The 20,217-nt window shown below is 29.1% G+C and overlaps 1 protein-coding gene across 1 annotated transcript; it reads right to left on the bottom strand.

Moving 5' to 3' along the window:
* Positions 1 to 14,442: 14,442 nt before the first annotated feature.
* LOC130956093 (putative leucine-rich repeat receptor-like protein kinase At2g19210) lies at positions 14,443 to 19,710 on the bottom strand. The gene is made up of 12 exons (XM_057883122.1): positions 19,542 to 19,710; positions 18,895 to 19,450; positions 18,163 to 18,644; positions 17,781 to 17,931; positions 17,608 to 17,679; positions 17,376 to 17,447; positions 17,205 to 17,285; positions 16,382 to 16,548; positions 16,054 to 16,280; positions 15,760 to 15,949; positions 15,489 to 15,678; positions 14,443 to 15,262 (listed from the first exon to the last, which is right to left on the bottom strand). Exons 1-12 carry the CDS (start codon positions 19,618 to 19,620, stop codon positions 14,821 to 14,823), a joined length of 2,709 nt encoding a protein of 902 aa, XP_057739105.1. The 5' UTR covers positions 19,621 to 19,710; the 3' UTR covers positions 14,443 to 14,820.
* Positions 19,711 to 20,217: the final 507 nt, after the last annotated feature.

Below are 20,217 nucleotides of genomic sequence, written 5' to 3'. Positions count from 1 at the left end.
TCCAAACTCAATAATATTCCATGAAAAAATTCCAAGCTCAAATATATATATATATATATATATATATATATATATATATATATATATATATATATATATGCCCATGGAAAAATCCGACAAGTTAAAATGGCCAGTCACATTAGAGGACAACAGAATTTTTTGGATCGTAGACATTTTAAAAATAGACTCAGCAAATTGGACACTCATAATCTTCCCCGTCTTGCAGCATCTCAACTAACCTTTGTAACAACTGCGGGTTATTGGAAACTTCTGCTCAAAAATAGTATGGTTATTACACTATATTAGATGGGTTCGGAATAGGGGAACGAGGAAGTCACAGAGACACCGACAACACAGACAGCGACGGGACTGCGGCAGAATTGTTGAGGAGGAAGCTAAGGTTTTGGTTCGGTAATTTTGAATTTTGGGCTTCAGATGGGGGTGAGACTCACGAGTCACGAATGAGGGGGGTGTGGGGGAAGATGACGCGTTGGGGTTTTTTTGTTTTAAAAAATTCAAAACGGTGTCGTTTATATGGAACCGGCCAGTTTTCGATCTGATCCAACCAGTTGGTTCGACAATTTTCAAACAATTTGCGAATAGATATACAACAGAATAAACTGTTTTCTTCGCCATTCTAATTGAACCAATTCGATCGGCTGATCTAATCTAATTTTTAAAACCAAAGTCTCACCTCTCAATTCGGTTTTCAAAAACTAAATTTTTAAAATTGAAATCTTTTTTTTTTTAAGATTTTGTCCATGTGTTTTTTTTTCTCTAACAAATACTCTAATAAGTTTATATGAAAAAAATTAAAAAATTAAAATTTTAATGTACTTATTTAAAAAAATAAAACTTTTAGTAATATTCTAACACTTTAACCAATATTTTTAGATTCACCACAAAAAAAAAATTAGATTACTTATTAGCAAAATTTTAAAATAAGAATTTTTCTTAATAGGTGTAATAAATTTGGTTATTTCCATAAAAAAACTTTAAAAAAAGACATTATTTATTGAGATCTATTTTTTTTTATTTCGTATGTAGTTTATCTCACAGCAACTTCGTCATATAGCTTGCTAATAAGTAATCTAATTTTGAGCCAATTGTGTTTTTGCTGCCCAGTTTAATATAATTTAATATAGTTTTAGATTTTATTGATATGTTTTTATTTTTTTAATTTATTTTATTTTATTTAAATAATTTAATATGAGTACATTTATTTAAAATTTTTTAAATTAAAATTTTTACTTTAAAAATAATACTAGTACAATTATCTTTTAATTTAAAATTAATAATTTGAAACTGTTAAATTTTTTTAAAATGAATAAATATAATTAATTATACGAGTATAATAATATGCGTATCTTTATTTTTATTAAATTAAAGAGTAAAGTATTGTTTTTGTCCCCAACGTTTGGGGTAAATCTCAAAATTGTCCCTAACGTTTCAATCGTCCTATTTACGTCCCTAACGTTTTTAAATTGACTCAATGTTGTCCTGCCGTTAGGGATCCGTTAATAAAATTAACGGCGGGACAAAATTGAGACGATTTTTAAACGTTAGGGACGTAAATAGGACTAAAACGTTGAGGACAAAAACAATACATAGAAATAAATTTTAATTTTATTTTTCAATAATATCAATTTTTTACTATACATAGTATTAATTATTTTTAATCATATTTACACTTAATCACCTTATTTTCATTCTAAATAAATTAATTTTTTTATAATTTTACGCTTAAAGTAATATAATTTTTTATAAATAAATAAAGTTTATACTTTCATTCTAAATAAATAATGTAATTTTACTTTCATTACTTAATCACATTACTTATATTTTTTTATAGTTTTACACTTTCATTCTAATCACATTACATTATTTATTTAGAATAAAAGTGTAAAATTTATTTATTTATAAAAAAATACATTACTTTAAGTGTAAAATTAAAAAAATAAATTTATTTAGAATAAAAATAAGGTGATTAAGTGTAAATATGATTAAAAATAATTGAATACTATGTACAGTAAAAATTGATATTATTGAAGAATAAAATTAAAATTTATTTCTATGTATCTTTTTTGTCCCCAACGTTTTAGTCCTATTTACGTCTCTAACGTTTTAAAATCGTCTCAATTTTGTCCCGCCGTTAATTTTATTAACGGATCCCTAATGGTAGGACAACATTGAGTCAATTTTAAAACGTTAGGGACGTAAATAGGACGATTGAAACGTTAGGGACAATTTTGAGATTTACCCCAAACGTTGGAGACAAAAACAATACTTTACTCTAAATTAAATTTATTCGTTAATTTAAATTATATCCATTTAAATTTAATTAAAATTTATAACTTTAAAATTTTAAATTATTTGAATAAAATTACAATAAAATAATCTTGTCCTATTAGGTGAGGTCGGCTACATGAATCAAATGACGCTATTGTGTTCTGTCATGTATCATGTTTACAGAGAGATCGTTTACATGTAGATCTCGTTTGACCACCTGATGGATGGTCTTTTTAGATCTTTATCTGCCTTTCGCCCTTTGTCCATCTTACAATAGGTGCTACTCCAACTCTCTCCCTTATATCTTCGTTCCTTATTTTATCCAATCGCATATAGGGCTGGCAATTCATACCCTACCCGCGGGTACCCAACCCGGTCCAACCCGTTCGGGTAGGGTAGGGTATGGTCCGGGTATGCCTGCGGGTAGGGTAGGGTACGGGTTTAAGGTGTACCCTACCCTACCCTACCCGCACCTCAAATATATAACACATATTTTATAAAAATTAGGTATATAGTTAAAGAAGTGAGAGTTGAACCTACAACCTTTCTTATGTAATGACTTACAATAAGTAAACAACCACTAAACTAGTTAGTTAATTTAGTAATTTAGAGTACTAGTTTGTTATTTTTTATGTCATTAATATGTATAAAATTTGACATGATTGAATTTTATATTTACTTTGAAAAATTTTTATATATCTGCGGGTAAGGTAGGGTAGGATAGGGTTTAGAACTTTAGGGTGCGGGTAGGGTTAGGGTTGAGAGATTCTCAACCCGCGGGTAGGGTAGGGTAGAGTATTAATAGAATTTTCAACCTGCGGATAGGGTTAGGGCAGGGTCCAAACCCTACCCTACCCTACCCATTGCCAGCCCTAATCACATATGACCATTCATTCATCTTAACATTTTCATTTCTGCCATACTCAACTTATGTTAATGCTCCCTTTGACCGCCCAACACTCGGTACTATAAAACATAGCTAGTCTTATAGCGGTACAATAGAATTTACCTTTAAGTTTTAAAGGCACTTTTTTATAGCATATAAAACCAAATGCACCCTATTATTTTAACCAATTTATTTAGTATCAAATTAAAAAAAATAAAAATATACGCATAGTATCCAAATCGTATCAAATTATATCAAATTCAAGTCACACAAAAAAATTATATCAAATTCAAAAACATACCGTTCGCCTCAAATGTATAAAACCAAACGAATCCTATGTGGCTTAAGAGGTCAATACATTAGCCACTCTTACACGTGCTTCAGCCATGATTTTAGGGATTTTTTTTAATTTAAAGTTCAACATAATAAAAAAAAATTTGCATGTCATCTTCAATATAACCATCAACAATAAAAAGAATTTATACATTTCCATTATCAATGTTAATCAAGGTCATATTGATAATTTTTTTAACACATTTATTTTTATTCTAGAAAACTTTTCTATTTCTTTCCAATCAAATGGTCCAAACGATAGCACAAAAGAGATTTTAGAGATTTTAGAAATTTTTTTATTGTATTCTCTAATATGAAATACTGAGTTCTCTTTAAGAATTTGTTATTGATTAATAAATTACTACATATATAAAAAAAAAATTTAAACCTTCAATAATCAACTCAAATTTTTCGATTTCAAGGTTTTGAGTGACTAAATAAATCGAAAGGGCTAAATTGTATAAGGGAGCCCATAATGTTTTTAGTCATAAATAAAGATGGATTTTTTTTTAGTTTGCACCAGGTATTCATTATGCTGAAAGTTTAATGATTAATTTTTTGAGTATTACAAAGATAAAATGGGTAATTTTTCTAGACAAATAAGCTCTATTCTTATCTTTTAATAAATATTAAATCTGAAAAAAATAGTTAAAAGATACAAACTCTCATCTATCTATACTAATTTACATTGATAATGAAGATAGATTAAATGAGTAAGAATCGTCCTCTTTACCGACTGATCTGGGCCCATTAATTTGGAAGATAAAGGTAAAGTTATTATGACAGACCGAAATAAATACTTACCAACAACCAATTTCATGACAAAAAATAAAACAATTAATTTAAGTTGATTTATTGATTATCTCATTTATTTTCTTAAATAAGTATTAAAAATTTAAAATTTGTCTTATACCTAAAATAATTGATTGGTCAATAACAAAAATTTTAAATAGAATTTAGATCCAATTTAATTTGTAGCTTGCCAAACCACACGCAAGTAATTAAGATATTTTCATACTGCAATCCCTCTTTGTTCGAGTTTTTTTGTTTACTGAGGAGAAAACATTTTACGGGTGGCGCTATCAAAAATGTTTTTCTTCTCTTCTACTGTTTATGCTAAACCAAACCAAGTGAAAATAAACTTTTTTTTTTAATTTTTTCTTATTTTCTCTTGATCCAAAAGAGTAATGTTTTCTAACGGGGAGCGGTTTGTTTTGTGAAAATTTGATAACAGTTCGAAAAAGAATAATATTTTTCCTTGTTTAGTGTACCATTAACATTATTTTACGAAAATATTTGATAAATAAAAAAAATCAATCAAAAATAACTATAATTTATCTTATTTAACATTTAAATAAGTTCTGACTATTTTTTTTGTCTCTCTAAAATTACCCTATCAAAAATATTAAAGCACCAAGTTGTTAAACAAACAAACCTATTTATGTGCATGAGTGCATCTACTATATGTATCTGAATTGTTTAAAAAAAATGATAGAAGACTAACAGATTTCATCCATTAATTATTATTAATATTTTAATAATCTAAGATTATATTTAATAAATATTATCAAATTTTAATAAAAATACTAATTCCTAAACTTTGTCATTGTTTAATTCAAGCTTTAGCATTGGTTGAGTCATTCCCATCTCATCTTTCTATTGGTAATTACTACAACTTTCTGTACCGGCAATTAGCCATTTCGGCGTCTATGCTCTCTATTTATTTTATTTTATTATTTTTTTAATGGATTTTATCCTCCAAGAGCTAACGAGTGATTTCTAATTTCATCGCAATTTATCTTTGCAAATCAAATTTAGAACATGACGCCACTTCCTAGTCTCTGCTACTTATTATATGCAGAAACCTTAATCTATGGGAGAAAACCTTGGCTGCCTTCAAATTTAAAACAATAGTGAAATGTTCCATTGACACAACAGTATACTAACCACGTGACTGATTTTTCTAACATATGGGGAAAATGAAATACATAATAGTATAATACAAGCTGCTATACGTCATGTATATATATATATATACCAATAGGAAAAATATATGAATAATGAATATATTGAATGTTTATTTCAGTAGATATACCAATAATTATTTTAATATTAAAATTTAAGTAGATAATTTAAAGATGTAGTATGTTTTAATTTAATTGGTGATTATTTATGTTATTCAAAAAAATTATTGGTTACCTAACATTATCCATATGAATAATTATAGAAACACAATAATCTAAAATTATTTTATTTAATTTAATATTTATAATTTTATATATATAATATTTAAAGATATATATATATATATATATATATATATATATATATATAATATTTAAATTTATTTGGAAGCGTTTTAGGTGAGTCAGTATATTTTATTGGCAGATCAATAAACCATTAGCTGATACTATTGAGATTTAATATACAATAGTTCAAAGACTTAGATTAAAGGATAGAGTACTATTGTAAATTTAGAGGTAATTAGGTGTACAATAAATCTGTGACCGAATTAAAAGGTATTGAATTTGAATATTCCAAGGTTGTCTAAAGAAAGGGTGTATTTTCTTTAACTGGCTTGAAAGACATTAAGCCAATAAAGGAACTAAGAGGATGTTTTAGTTCCCTTATTTTCTGGGCTTTTAAATTAAGTCTATTAAATTTGTTAAATTTTTTTTATAAATAAATAATTTAAATATTTTATTTATGAATATAAATAATTTATAATATATTATTATTTTTTATTTTTTTATATATTTTGTTTACCGTGTAAATGACATATATAAAAATTTAAAAAGTACATAACAAGATATATGTATAATTACAAAAAAAAATTACAATTAAAATAATATATATGATATGATTTAGATCGATTTATAAAATAAAAAACGATACAATTTATTAATATTTAGAAAAAAATTACATAAATCTAATTTTGTTGAATTTTATGTAAAAAAGACAAAGTATAAAAAAAGATATAATTTAAAAAGACATAATCTAATTTTTCAACAATTTAATTTAATCTAATTTAATAAAAAAATCTGTATAAAAAAAAAGATATAATTTATTACTATTTAGATGAAATTAGATTGATTTATAAGTAAAATTTAGATATAATATAATTTAAATTAAACAAAATAAAATTTAGAAATAAATTGATACCGTTGCGGTGACGATCTAATTTTTAGAAAGAATTTCACTAGGGAGTCAATGAAAAATCTTGATAATATGCACAATGAGTTAGTTATTTAGTCCAATAAAAATAAATAATAAATTTAAAAACTTTCATTCAGTTATTTCACGTCAAATTTTAAATTTTAAATTCTCCAATTTCAAATTTTAAATTTTTTAAAAAAATATAGTTAGTTATTTAAAAAAAATAACCATCTGAAATCCTAATTTACTAAAACATTTCACTCTAAAACTCTCTTCATTTTCCACCAGCGGCCACCCCACCTTCATCAATAATCATCCCATTTCACCATCGTTACTTGACTTGCCACACGTCACTCACCCTTGGTAAAAATAATTATCCACTTAAGGATAAAATAATCATTCGCATACCTAATGAATTCAACATCTAACATATTTTAATTATATATAACTAAGCCCAATCCAATCAAAATAATCATCTATATAAAAATTAAAATAACCATCCGCATACCTACTAAAATGACCATCCTAAATTGATCATTAAAATAGAAGTAGAAGATGAATAAACAGAAGAAACAACTATTGTGGTGAAAAATAGTTTTGAAGGACTAGGCATGACGAAAGCGGCACTGTTGTGAAGTACAAGGCTCAAATCTGAAAGAAGCTAACCATGTTTGGATCCAAAAAAGAAGAGCATAGTAGTATCATCGGTGAGAAGAGACTTGAAAGAATGTAAGAAAGCGAAGCCGATTCAGAAGAGAGGCACGCAAAAAAGCTTAAGAGCTGAGCGTCGGAGGGCGAGGCGCATCGGGCTGACCGGCAAAGGTGAGGACGGTGTCGATGGGAGAATGCGGCGGCGTGGGTATGGCCGACAAGGAATTCAGTGATGTGAGGTGAGTACCGGAGAAGATGACGGTGAATTTTAAATGTGTATTGGAGGTTACGATAACATTAGAAATAACTTTACGTACGTAATGTAAATGAGTTTAAATACTAATCATAATATTTCAAATTTTAAAATTTGAAATTAAATAATTAATTAATGATCTAATTTTTAATTATAATTTTCTCTTTTTTTTTAATCCATTGTACACATTGTACATAACTAGTATTAGTTCCCAATACTTTCTTTTTTAGAAAATATAACTCCAAATAGTTTCTCGAGAGAAGTCAATAATAACTACTTTTTCAGTTACAAATAATTTTTATCCCACGTTATAACATATTTTTTATATTTAAATAGTTAATTTTTTTAACAAAATTAAATAAATGATTAATCTCTTTCACAAATCTACAAACTTTTTATTTTTCTAATATTTTTAATTTAAATTTAAAAATTAGTATTTATAAGAGTTCATACAAAATTTTTGTCTAATTTTTAAATTTTTATATATGCAAATTTTTTACTTTGGTCCATTTTTAAATTTTTTATGTATTCTTTTAAATATTAATTTTTTAAATTTTTCTGTATTCTTTTAAAAAAGGTATTAATTTTTTATCTAACATTTCTAAATTTTTAAATTTTTTTTATGTATTCTCTTGAGTATTAACTTTTAAATTTAAATTATATATATCTTAAATTTTGTTTGTTGCATGATCATTTATCATATTGTGAATGTAAAAAAATAAAAGATTTATAAGTTTGTAAAGAGTGATTAACTATTTAGGACCATGAAATTTTATAATATCGAAAGATAAAAAATACTTAAAAATAGAATAAGAGAAGTAATTATTAATGACTTAAACTAGATTTCGTAAATTGCAACAGTGTCAATTTACAACTAATTTTTTAATTAAATTTATATTATATTTATATTTTATTTGTAAATTTATTTAATTTGATTTAAGTAATAATAAATGGTATCGTTTTTTATTTTGTAAATCGATGTAAATCATACTATAAATATTATTTTAATTATAAATTTTTTCTGTAATAATACATATATCTTACCATTAGAGTCGAGCACTGTTTTTCGTCCAACCTTTCAGTAAACTGCTGTCCACTTCTCTCTCTTATTTTAAAATTGTTCATCTTTACAACATTGCAAATGGGAGTACAATGGTCCATTTTAATCCAGACTACATGACAAATTAATACCTAGCATTCTAGTCCTACCGGGAACATTGAAATGCTATTTTTATGCTTTGCCTCACCTGAAACATTTTCAATAGTATAATACAAGCTGCTTGATGCTGGATACTTCATACATATGTGAGAAATGGAGGAGTTCCCTCCTGTTTGTTCAGTAGTTGAAATCTATGCAGAAACACTTCCTCCTGGCTACTCAGAGTTTCGGCGAGAAAGTGTTTTGGGACATTGAGGAAAAACAAAAGATCACTACCTCGTTCTTTCCTTATTTTTATAATTAATTATAAATATAGATATAGTATTCTATGAATAGTCTTTTGTATATTCATTATTAGGATAAATTATGCATATTAATATAGAAAAAAAATTGATATAATTTTATATCAAAAAATATATATTAATTATAGATATAATACTCTCTAAATATTCTCTTGAATATTTATTATTAGAATAAAAAATTATGTATTTTAATTTAAAAAAATATATTTGTTTTTAATAAAATCAAACGAACTAATAAAATTATTAAATTTTATTATAATTAACTCATTAGTATTTATAAAATTATTATTTAAAAAAATTAAAAATAGATAAATATATGTTAAAATTATGTTTAATAAACATAAAAAGAAAAAGTAAAAATAAATAGTAATATATATATATATATATATATATATAAAATAAAGGATAAATTATCTTTTGTAATATATACCGTCGTTTTTTATAAATTATCTTTTAACTAGAGTTCTAAGGTTCGAACGAGATCGTCAAATCTGATTGCTGTCTTTAATACCATCGGAAAATTCTAAGAAAGAAAGAGCTGAAAAACTTATAGGAATTTATGATATATAAGTTAAAAATGATGGTAATTGGTGCATAAAAGAGGGATTTTTTTTATCTTTAATTGTCCGTAAATTATCTTTTAATTATTATTCAGATAATAAAAATTCTAAAAGGATAATTATTGACTCATTATTTTTATGATCAACTAATATTTTAGTTTGTTTTTGTTATATAGTTATACAAGGTTACGGGGATTGGTTACCTAAAAAGGAGTACCATTGTTGGCTGAATTTTTTAAAAAATATTAGGAAGAAAATCTTAGGAAGAAGAGAGCTGAAAATTGATAGATGTGCTCGTTTATATGGGGGATTGAAAGCGAAAGAACAAGTTCCAAATCCTAACCTAATTGATTGAAAATGGTGATTGAATTTGAGAGGGATTAAGGTTTTAAAATTGGAGAAGAAGATGTGTTTTTAATGGGGATGATGAAAATAAATGACACTGTTATCAAAGTTTCAAGAAAAACAAAGCGTCAATTAAAAAAAATAGAACAATGTTAGGGAACTAAAAGGGTATTAGCAAAAAACTAGCCAAATACCTCTGGATAAATCCAAAATCTCTATGAGTTAATATATCTGAATGTTTCTTCTGCTAAGTATCAGAATATTTCTTTTTCATACTAAATGGATGTTCTTTTATATATTTTTTGAATTTTTTTATATTACAAATGTGAAGGTCTCTATTTCTTTAAAAATTTCATATTTTTTTTAAATTTTATAGATATTTAATTATTTTTACTAAAATATAACTGAATATTTCTTTTGTTAAGTATTATGATTTTTTTTCATATTAAATGAATATTTTTTTATATTTCTGTAATTGTTCAAGGGCTCTTTTTGGCTCTGATGAATATGAACGGATAGAGTGAAGAACTAGAAATGGAGCTTAGGGAGGTTATTGAAGTTGTGAAGAGAAAAGATGTTGAAAATTATGAGAGGCTTAGAAATAAGGCACTGGAAGCAAATAAGACTCTGGCCATTACAGGCCCCTTGCTCACTGCCATTATAGCTTTTAAATCTGTGTTTGTGGCGGGAAATAACGGTGCAGGTGTGGTTTTTGCCATGGCCGGGTCAATGGCAGCTGTAGTCAACGCTTTTGAGCATGATGGGCAGGTAGGAATGGTGTTTGAGATGTACAGAAACTGCGGTGGGTTCTTCAAGCAGTTAGAAAAAATAGTTGAAGCCACGCTTGAAGAGAATGAGTTTGACAAGAGAGAGAATGGATAAGTGTTTGAATTGAAGGTGGCTTTGCAATTGGGAAGAAGTGTGTCTCAGCTCAGAGAACTCGCTTCTAAATCAGCTTCTTGTCGAGTCGAAGAGATTTCCATTGATGAATTTGCAAGCAAGATGTTCTAATCGTTTATTAACTATATCTATATTTCTTAATCTGGCGGTGGAAGAGGGGAGTCTGTGTGTGATTATTGGAGGTGAGTAGATTAATGTGAGAGAGAAGATGAAGACTTTTATATGTTTTAATTAGACTTACTTAATCAATTTTAAATTTTTTAAATTTTAAATTTAAAAAATTTAAAATTAATTATTTATTAATATAAATTAATGTGGTTTTTGTTTAGTTTTTGGCTGATAACCTTTTGGTTCCATATACTTTTCTAAAAAAATAATGTAAATCTTGAAACTATAGTAGAAAAATAATTTATCAATAATAACTGTATATGTCACAAGAATAATTTATTCTTTATTTTAGAAAAGACATGATAGAATTCATCATTTTATATTAGTGTCTAATGGTTATCAGTGACTAAGAGAAAGGGGGTTGAATCTTAGGCTCATTTTCTTGTGAAAATTGCCTTTTGCTTTCTCAAAGAAACTTAGAAGATATTTTTACTTTTGTTTCGTAACGAGTTGAAAGACACTTTAATTTTTATCTCCTGAGTAACAGAACTAGAAGTAAAGTAGAGGAGAAGAAGTAACACACAGATGTATCTTGGTTCATCTATCTAGTGTAATATAGCCTACATCCAATCTTCATCACAACAGTGATGGAATTTCACTATCTTTTAACAGAATTACATTTACTAATTCTCCCTAAGATCTATCCAATCCTATCTAGGACAAGTCCAGATTCTAACCCAACATGAACTTAACTAGGATTCAAACCTAGCTTTCGACAGCCAAGTGTTAACCCAACTTGCAAGGGAATTCCCTCAGGATCATGACAACAAAACAGAAATACATACAAAATATTTCTAAGATAACTATGGTTTTTTCTCCAAGTTTAACTCTCTGCATTTTTTCACTCATTGGCTTTTGCTTACAAAATCTCATATTTTGCCTTTTACCAATGAAACACAGACAGACTAAACTGAAAAAAAAAGAAATATTCAGTAAAAATTATGAAGAAGAAGAATAAACAGTTCAAAGAGCTATGGGGACCAAACGTGTGCTCTCACTCATTGCTAAATCCTTGGCTGTTCGCTCCTATTATAGAGAAGTGAAGCTTCCAGAGTTTGAAACCTTCATCAGCACATGTTGGTTCTCTTCTCCCAATACACAGATGCAGCAACAGCGTTCACAGAGGAGAGAGAGGGTAGAAGTAGTGACATACAACCATACCTTTAATCTTCTCTTTCAACCTTTTTCTTCAAAAATCTTGAATCTGAGCCGTACGTTCTTGCTTTGACTCCAAGTTTATTTATTGACTGTAGATTCCAAACAGAGCACCAATGACTTCACCTTCTTCATATTTTTCAGAATGGTGCTTGTGACCCAGTTGATTTCTTCAATAATCATTGATGAAGCATAAATAGAAAAATCACCTTTTTGTAATTTTTTTTTCTAATGAATTTTTTTCTCTTGTTGTAGTCTTAAAACTTGCTTGAAATTGGTAACAACCCTTTTGTTCTTCACCCCAACCTAGCTTTGACTCTTTCTATTTTCTTCTTCTTTGGTTCCGAACTTTGATGTGAAAGGAAGAAAGAGAAAAAAAAAAAAAGAGTGTGTTCAGTGGAATTAAAAGAGAAATAAAGTGAATTTGAATTTTGTTTGCCCTGTTGGTGACATAGTGATTTGTGAGGACTTGGCTTTGAGATCACCGAATAGGCTTGGAGTGGTTTCGGCCAAGTTTGATTTTCTACTCATAACATATGGCTTGTTTTTTTTCTTTTTGGTTCAACCGTTTTCTATTTTGAATCAAGATTTGGAGTATTAGTGTGGACTTAATTTTTCATGCTTCTTGGACCAATGTGAATTAATTAATTTTTTACACACAAACACAATAAAATCATACAAACAAATAACCCAATAATATTTAGTTATCATCTTAATCATAATTTAGTTCTCTAAACTCAACCATGTCAAATATGGTTGTTTTTTATTATAGGCTAATACATTTTATCTTAACATGAATGAACACGAGCAATTTTGACTTAGTTTGTTTAAATACAAACATCATTAATAATAGTTATTATAACTTACAGAAGTGCTACAAATCATTTTGGTTTACAAGTCATACAAGTTGGGTCAAATCTAACAAAAAAGACGCTCACCCATACAAGCATGTTAACACGCGCGCTACTCAACGGTTTCCATAGCGTGCTTCGCGTTTCTCCTCCTCCTCCTCTTCCTTCTTCCTCTCCTTCTTCTTTGCGTTTCTCCTCATTTTTCTTCGCGTGTTTCATCTTCATCGTCATTTTTTATTACTGTTGTTGTTGCTGCATTTTTTCTCTCCTTCTCTTTCTATTGATTTTGTAATATTATATTTTTTTTTCTTTGTTTGATTTTTTCCTCTCAAGAAGAATTATGAAAATATGAAATAAGAAGATGAAGAAGAAGTAGTAGCAGAAGATAGGGAGGAAGAAGAATTTTGAGTTATACAGAACTTATTAGCACATAAACTGAAAATTCTTAAACAATACACCCAAATATCTTTGTGTTATACCCAAATTTGCTGCAAATACAGAAAAATATTTCTTCTAATGCTGTATTTTTTTCTTCTTCTTTTTTTTATTTCTTTCTTTCTTTTTGTTGAACGAATATAAGTTCATCCTCTTTCAAGTAATTTTGTATCATTATATGTTTCTTCTTCTTCTTTGTTTGATTTTTTTTATTCTTGTTAGAAGAGTAAAACAAGAAGAAACTTGAAAAGACAAAACAAGAAAAAAAAGATGAATAAGAAAAAAAAAGAAGAAGATGATGATGATGACGACGATGATGAAAACGAAGAAGAAGAAGCAATAGAAGATGAGGAGGGAGAAGAAGAGTTTTGAATTATGCAGAATTTATCAGCACACATATGCTGAAAATTCTTAAAGAATACACTCAAATGTCTTCGTATTACACCCAAATATCTTCGTGTTACACCCAAATTTGCTACAAATACAAAAAAAAATATTTTTTTAATGTAAAACTTTTACATTATATTCATTTTAAACCATTAATGATGAAACATTATTCACCTACATAATCATAAATTATTAATGAAAAAATTAACTTGAAATTGAATCACACATTAGCTACTTGATTGGATTAAAAAAAATAATCAACTTCGTTTTAGTTCAATTGACAATCTGAACTTGAATTATTCATTATCTTTAACAGCGAGATAAGGAGGAGAAGGAGGAAAAGGAAGGAGGAGAAGAAATTCCAATGAAGAAAGAAGGAGGACGAGGAGGAGGTGGTGTTGGTGATGATGATAACGAAGAAGAAGAACGTGCAGTAATGGCAAGAAAAAGAACGTGCACGCGTTGATTGAAATCTATTAAATTAAGAGGCGCGCATAATGTGCGTGCATAAGACACGCGCGTGAGGATGATTTAGAAAAAATGACTATATAAACTTGTATGGTAAAATAGCTTATATAGAAGCACCAAGCATGCAGTAAAGAAGAAGAAACAAGACCTGAGAAATTTTTTTTTTTAAGATAGAGTAGACAACCCCAATCTTAAGTATTATAACACTTATATTACGCATTCACTCGCACAAAATAAAAGAATTCTTTTTCAATACTTGACACATTTGTCAAAGTTCAAACCCGAATGCAGCATATTAAGAAACATATAGATTACCACATGAGATAAAGCCTCATCTGCGACCTGAGAAACTTCAGTCACACCACTCCCAAGAGTCCAAGACACATACTCTAATTAACTTATTGTTAGTTTTTGAGTTTCCTATTTCTGGACCTTGGGGCTCCTTTTGTGAACCCAAAAACCAAAATAGAAAACTTATTGTTGCTGATACATCAGTTTCCACTTGTAATTGTGTGTCTTAATTTACCTGGCCAGAGGAGTGGATTCATTTGCATTCACAAAGACCAGTTCAACCGATGAATCTCCATTGTTATTGTTGACACCACCACCATAGTTTGTTCGACTTAATTCCATGGCCAAAGCGTTCTTGAGTTCAATCAACACCTCACTCATGATTGGCCTTTCATTAGAGTTTTGAGACACACAAGTCAGTGCTGTTTCCACAATTTTCCAGGCAGAGCTACAGTCAAAGTCTTCTCCTAACCTCGAGTCAACAATGCCATGGATATCCCCTCTCTCCACCTTCGAACTAACCCAATGACTTAAGTGATGAGTTTTCCCATCATTATCATCATCATCATCTTCTGCCATTCTTATTGCTGCTTGACTTGTGATTAACTCCAAAAGAACAACTCCAAAGCTATAAACATCACTCTTCTCTGTTAATCTGCTTGATTGGTAGTAACTGCAAAATTTTTTGGAAAAAGAGGTACAAATGTAAATAGTTCAATGCATTTCCACCAAACTTTGTGATTAATATTATTTTCTTGTAAAATTATGAGAAATTTTAAGTCAAAACTAATTTTTTCTTATTTTTGTCTTAGTTTTAGACCAACACTAACTAACTTTTCTGTTTTCTACACTCAAAATGTTGGCTCCTAGTATTACTCGAAAATAATTAGAATGCTTACTTGGGGTCCAAGTAGCCAGCGGTGCCAGCAACAACAGTTGAAACATGACTGCTCCCATCCGTTAGGATACTTTTCGACAAACCGAAATCAGATAATTTAGCGTGCAAGTTTTCAGTCAACAAAATGTTTGTAGCTTTTACGTCCCTGTGGATTATAGGTGGCTTGCAACCATTGTGTAAATATTCCAACCCTGATACCAGTTAAATTCATTGAAAATGTATTAAAAGGCGGGAAAAAAAAATCTAGTATAGTTTGAGGATTAGTTTCCAACCTTGGGCTGCATCTACGGCTATACAGAGCCTGTCTTTCCAGCTCAGGAATTTGGTGCCTACTGATGAGAGATGTTGACGTAGATTTCCATTAGCCATATATTCGTATATGAGAGCCTTATTGCTTCCTTCATTACAATATCCAACTAGGGAGGTCAAATTTCTATGATGAACTCTCATTAGAACCTTAACCTGCACGGAATAATTAACATAACCAAATCCAGAATCATCAGGGTTTATCATTGTTGTGATATATATATATATATATATATATATATAATGATTATTTTAGTTACCTCTGCTTGGAATTGCTGATAACCTTGAACTGAGGATTGAGAAAGCATCTTCACTGCAACTGGAGCATCATCAACATGTCCCATATAAACTGTTCCAAACCCACCTTTCCCAAGAATTTTTCTGAAGTTGTTGGTGATTTTAATGATATCAGAGTATGAATAGATTTTATTCTTGAACTGGAGTAATACATCATCCTCTTGCTTGATCTCCTTTGGAGTCATTTCTACTGCCACCAATGTCAATTAAGATTATGCACAAATAATCTTGGGTAATCAACATGCACGAATTTGGATTTTACAGTTAATCAGTCAGATTGATATCTATCACCTTTGATTTTTTTCTTTTTCAGGGTCCAGACTAGAGCTGCGGCGGCTACAGCCACTAGAGCTACTGAAATCCCAATAGCTACGGCTATTGATAATGGCATTGTTTTCTTTTTCTTCTTTTCTTTGCATCCTCCAGATTCACATAGTAGATATGGATTTTGATCAACACTATTATAGAAACATTATTATGTTAATTAACTCTTTACTTAATTTTTATATCAACATCTCATAAGCACATGTTATTTTACCCAGTATAATTTTTAAGAGTTCCAGAGTTAAGTTTAGGTATATAGAGACGAAATTTAGTTTATTTTGACCACAAAAAAGATATTTTTTTAATTTGACTTTTTTTTGAAAAATGCTATGGGCAGCAGTATTTGTGATTTGTAGCCATCAATTAACTATCATTAGTATTTTTAATAGTATAAAATTATATCCAATAGTATGAAATTACTTTTTTTTTTCTAATTAAGTGCTGACCAAATTTTAATAAAAGTAATGATCCTTAAGATTTTCTCCATTTTTTTATGAGTTATTTGATCCATAATATGATGTAAATGATATGTTTAAAAAGATATCAACATCTTTAAATAAAATAAAAAAAAAGATATCAACATCTGTTATGCTTTTCCTACTGCACATGTCAAGTTGCACGATAAAAGTATAATATATTTAGATCAATTACCCGTGATAGATTTTTCTTTTCTCAATTTTTATGATCGTTTATTTTTAATACAAAAAAGGACACTTTACTTATAAGATGTACATTAAAATATATGTATATAAGAATAGAGTATAGAAAGAAGTTTCAACAAGAGCCATACTTGAGTAACAAAAAACCTTTGTTAGATTTCTCAACTAGTATTGATGGTACTGAACCACTGAGGTTATTGCCCGCCAAATTCCTGCCAAAATAGTGACACTGCTATAAGATTTTTTTTTTCTTTTTTGTTTTGGTCATTTATTAGATGAGCTCGAATAATGAAATAACTTACAATATCTTTAAGTTGTGTAATTGAGAGAGAAAATCTGGAACTTGGCCATTTAAGTTGTTGTTTGATAAATCCCTGGAAAAACAATAAATGACATGACCACAACACATAATACAACTAAAAATATCTGAAAATGATTTAAATGAAATCAAGTTTCTTCTATCAGTGTGTTATTTTGACAATGTGTTTTCTTTTATGACGAGTAGAGTATGAGATGAAATGGAGATGAACTCACAACTTTTCCAACATAGTGAGATCTGAAAAGGAAGGATCTATAATTCCTCTTAATTCACTGGAAGATAAATTCCTGCATAACCACTCACATAAAATTGTCTGGTATATTTTTTTATATAAAAAAATAATTAATATATTTAAATAAATTATTATCCAACAATTAGAGCGACTTACAAGGCAGTAATCCTAGGGGATTCATTTAGACGACGAGTACAATTGAGACCGTCCCACTCCCACATGTAGCCTGCGGGACCGCATGGATCCCCTTGCCACTCTTCTCTTATTGCCAAACCATAGACGGACTGGATCCTTGTGATGGCATCAACTAGTAGTAGCATTTATTATTTATTATTATTGTTTTATTTTAAAATAAAAATAATGAAAAATATCTTTTAAAAAAATTGCCATTCTCATCTTTTCTAAAAAAAATCTTTAATTTTTTTAACATAATAAACAAAAAAATAACTAATAAATTAACATATGAAAAAGTTTTTGAGATATCCAAACATGAAGCCCAATACTGTATTGAATAAACTAGGATATAAATACAACATACCATCTGCTTGGAATGTGTCCAATTGGTGGAATTGAATTAATTCGTAAACTTCAATGGCGTTGATGATGGGAGGCAGGGTTGAACGCGGCGTTTTTTCGAGTGAAATATCAACCAAGTTCGGGACTACGGCTCTGATTGTTTTTGTAGAGAGGTAGGGCGGCTGCACGGGTTTTTCAGAGAATAGCTTACCGCCCACAAAGATGTTAAATTCCCTTATTTCGTTGTTGTTCGACTCAGCCTCAACCTCCATAAAATGCATGTATATATAGTATACATCACTTATTGGAATTTTTGGCCTCCAGTTTATCACTAATGGATCGCTTGCATTTGCCGGTGTGATCGCGGTATTCATGACACCTGCTGGCAACTGGTAATCATTCTTGCTAAAGGCACCAGCAGTTATAATACTTGAATCAAACAATTTTACCCAATCAGGTTGCATGAAGGTTCTCCATTGACGATCAAAGGGATCATCCCCATATCTGACAATTTAATCAAATATATCAAATTATTTAACTATTTTTAATTGAGAAAATCTAAGGGACCAGTACTTTTGTTGAAATTTGGCCAACATTTAACTATCAAAAGAAAAATGATTAATCCTACACTATTAGATATCATCTCACACCATTAAAAATATTGATGATGACTAATTGATGACTAAACATCACAATTACACCTGACTCTTCACTTTAATTTAATTAACCAGATGGAAGATACTTGATAATTCACCTGATGTAGTCGTCGCTGAATGAATAACCGAAATCGTCACGGTAGTAGTTAACCAGTGATCCAACAGCAGATGGAGGAGTGATGGAATAGGTATCATTTTTCAAAGGCCTCAAATCTATGGTTGATATAAATGGTGTGCCATGGCCTGTATTCACCAAACAGATATTTATGTATTCCTGTGAAGCTATATGTATAATCTCATCGGTCTTGTACCCGCCGGGGCTAAGGTTGGATGCTCCAACTGTATCCCACTTGTTAACTCCAAGATACACGTCAAACTCTGGAAAAGTTTTAATCCCGTCGTAGTTTCCGTACGCAAACTCAAGGCGGATCAGATATTTGGAGCCTATTGTGATGTTGTTTATCTTGTAACAGTTTCTTCTTCCTTCCGGGAAGCTTCTCAGAGTCCACAGTTGTTTATGTTTTAAGTAACGTATGGAGTCAGAACTCACTGATTTAGCTACACCACTGCTAATGATACCGGCATCTGAAATATATTGTATGTCTTTCCAATCAGTAGAGTTGGGCAAGGCTCCGCAATCTATGCTGATGAACCCTAAAAATCACACAACATATTACTTAACATATATTGAATTGAAAATGTATATATATGTATGTAGATTTTGATGTCAATTATATTATTAAACCTGATTGATCCAGAGCTTGAAGCACAACTGCATGAACTAGAAAAATTAACAAAGCAAAGTTCAAACTAGTCCTCCACATGTTCCTTCGCGTTTCTGTCTAGTTATCTACTAGTAGTACACATGAATGAAGCTATTTTTCTTGTATAAATACTACTCCATTTTTTTTAATACATTATTGTATATATTTAAATATATGGATTTGGCAAAGTATATAGACATCTTTAGAGATGTCAAAATCGCATTATGAATCAGTCATTTTCCAACGTACACGCTAAACCCAACGACGTGTTTTTGTGATGTATATATGGTCCACATTATAGAAGTCTCTGCATGGGAATACCACCAATAAGCCTATATATATAGGATTATAGCAACCTTTTTTTTTCTTTTCTTTTATATTTTTAGGGTGTTAATCTTATCCATTTTGTGATTTCTTGCAATAAAAAAATAATTAAAAAACTTTCTACAGTAGCTAAAAAAAATCATATTAAAAGAGCCAACACATCAGTATCTCCTCATCAAATTACCTAACTGCCATTTCTTTTCTCTTCCTCGGTATATCAGTTAATTAATAATTATAATTTATTTAAATTAAAAACAAAATAATTTACTATCGCCAAAAAGTATTTCACAAGATGCTTCTGATAAATAATTTTCTAACAAGAAGTATAAACTT

The sequence above is a fragment of the Arachis stenosperma genome, chromosome 10, assembly GCF_014773155.1.
Source record: "Arachis stenosperma cultivar V10309 chromosome 10, arast.V10309.gnm1.PFL2, whole genome shotgun sequence".
NCBI classification, from domain to species: Eukaryota; Viridiplantae; Streptophyta; class Magnoliopsida; order Fabales; family Fabaceae; genus Arachis; species Arachis stenosperma.
Note: the sequence above shows the minus strand (reverse complement) of the source record. Positions and strands in the feature narration are given on the sequence as shown.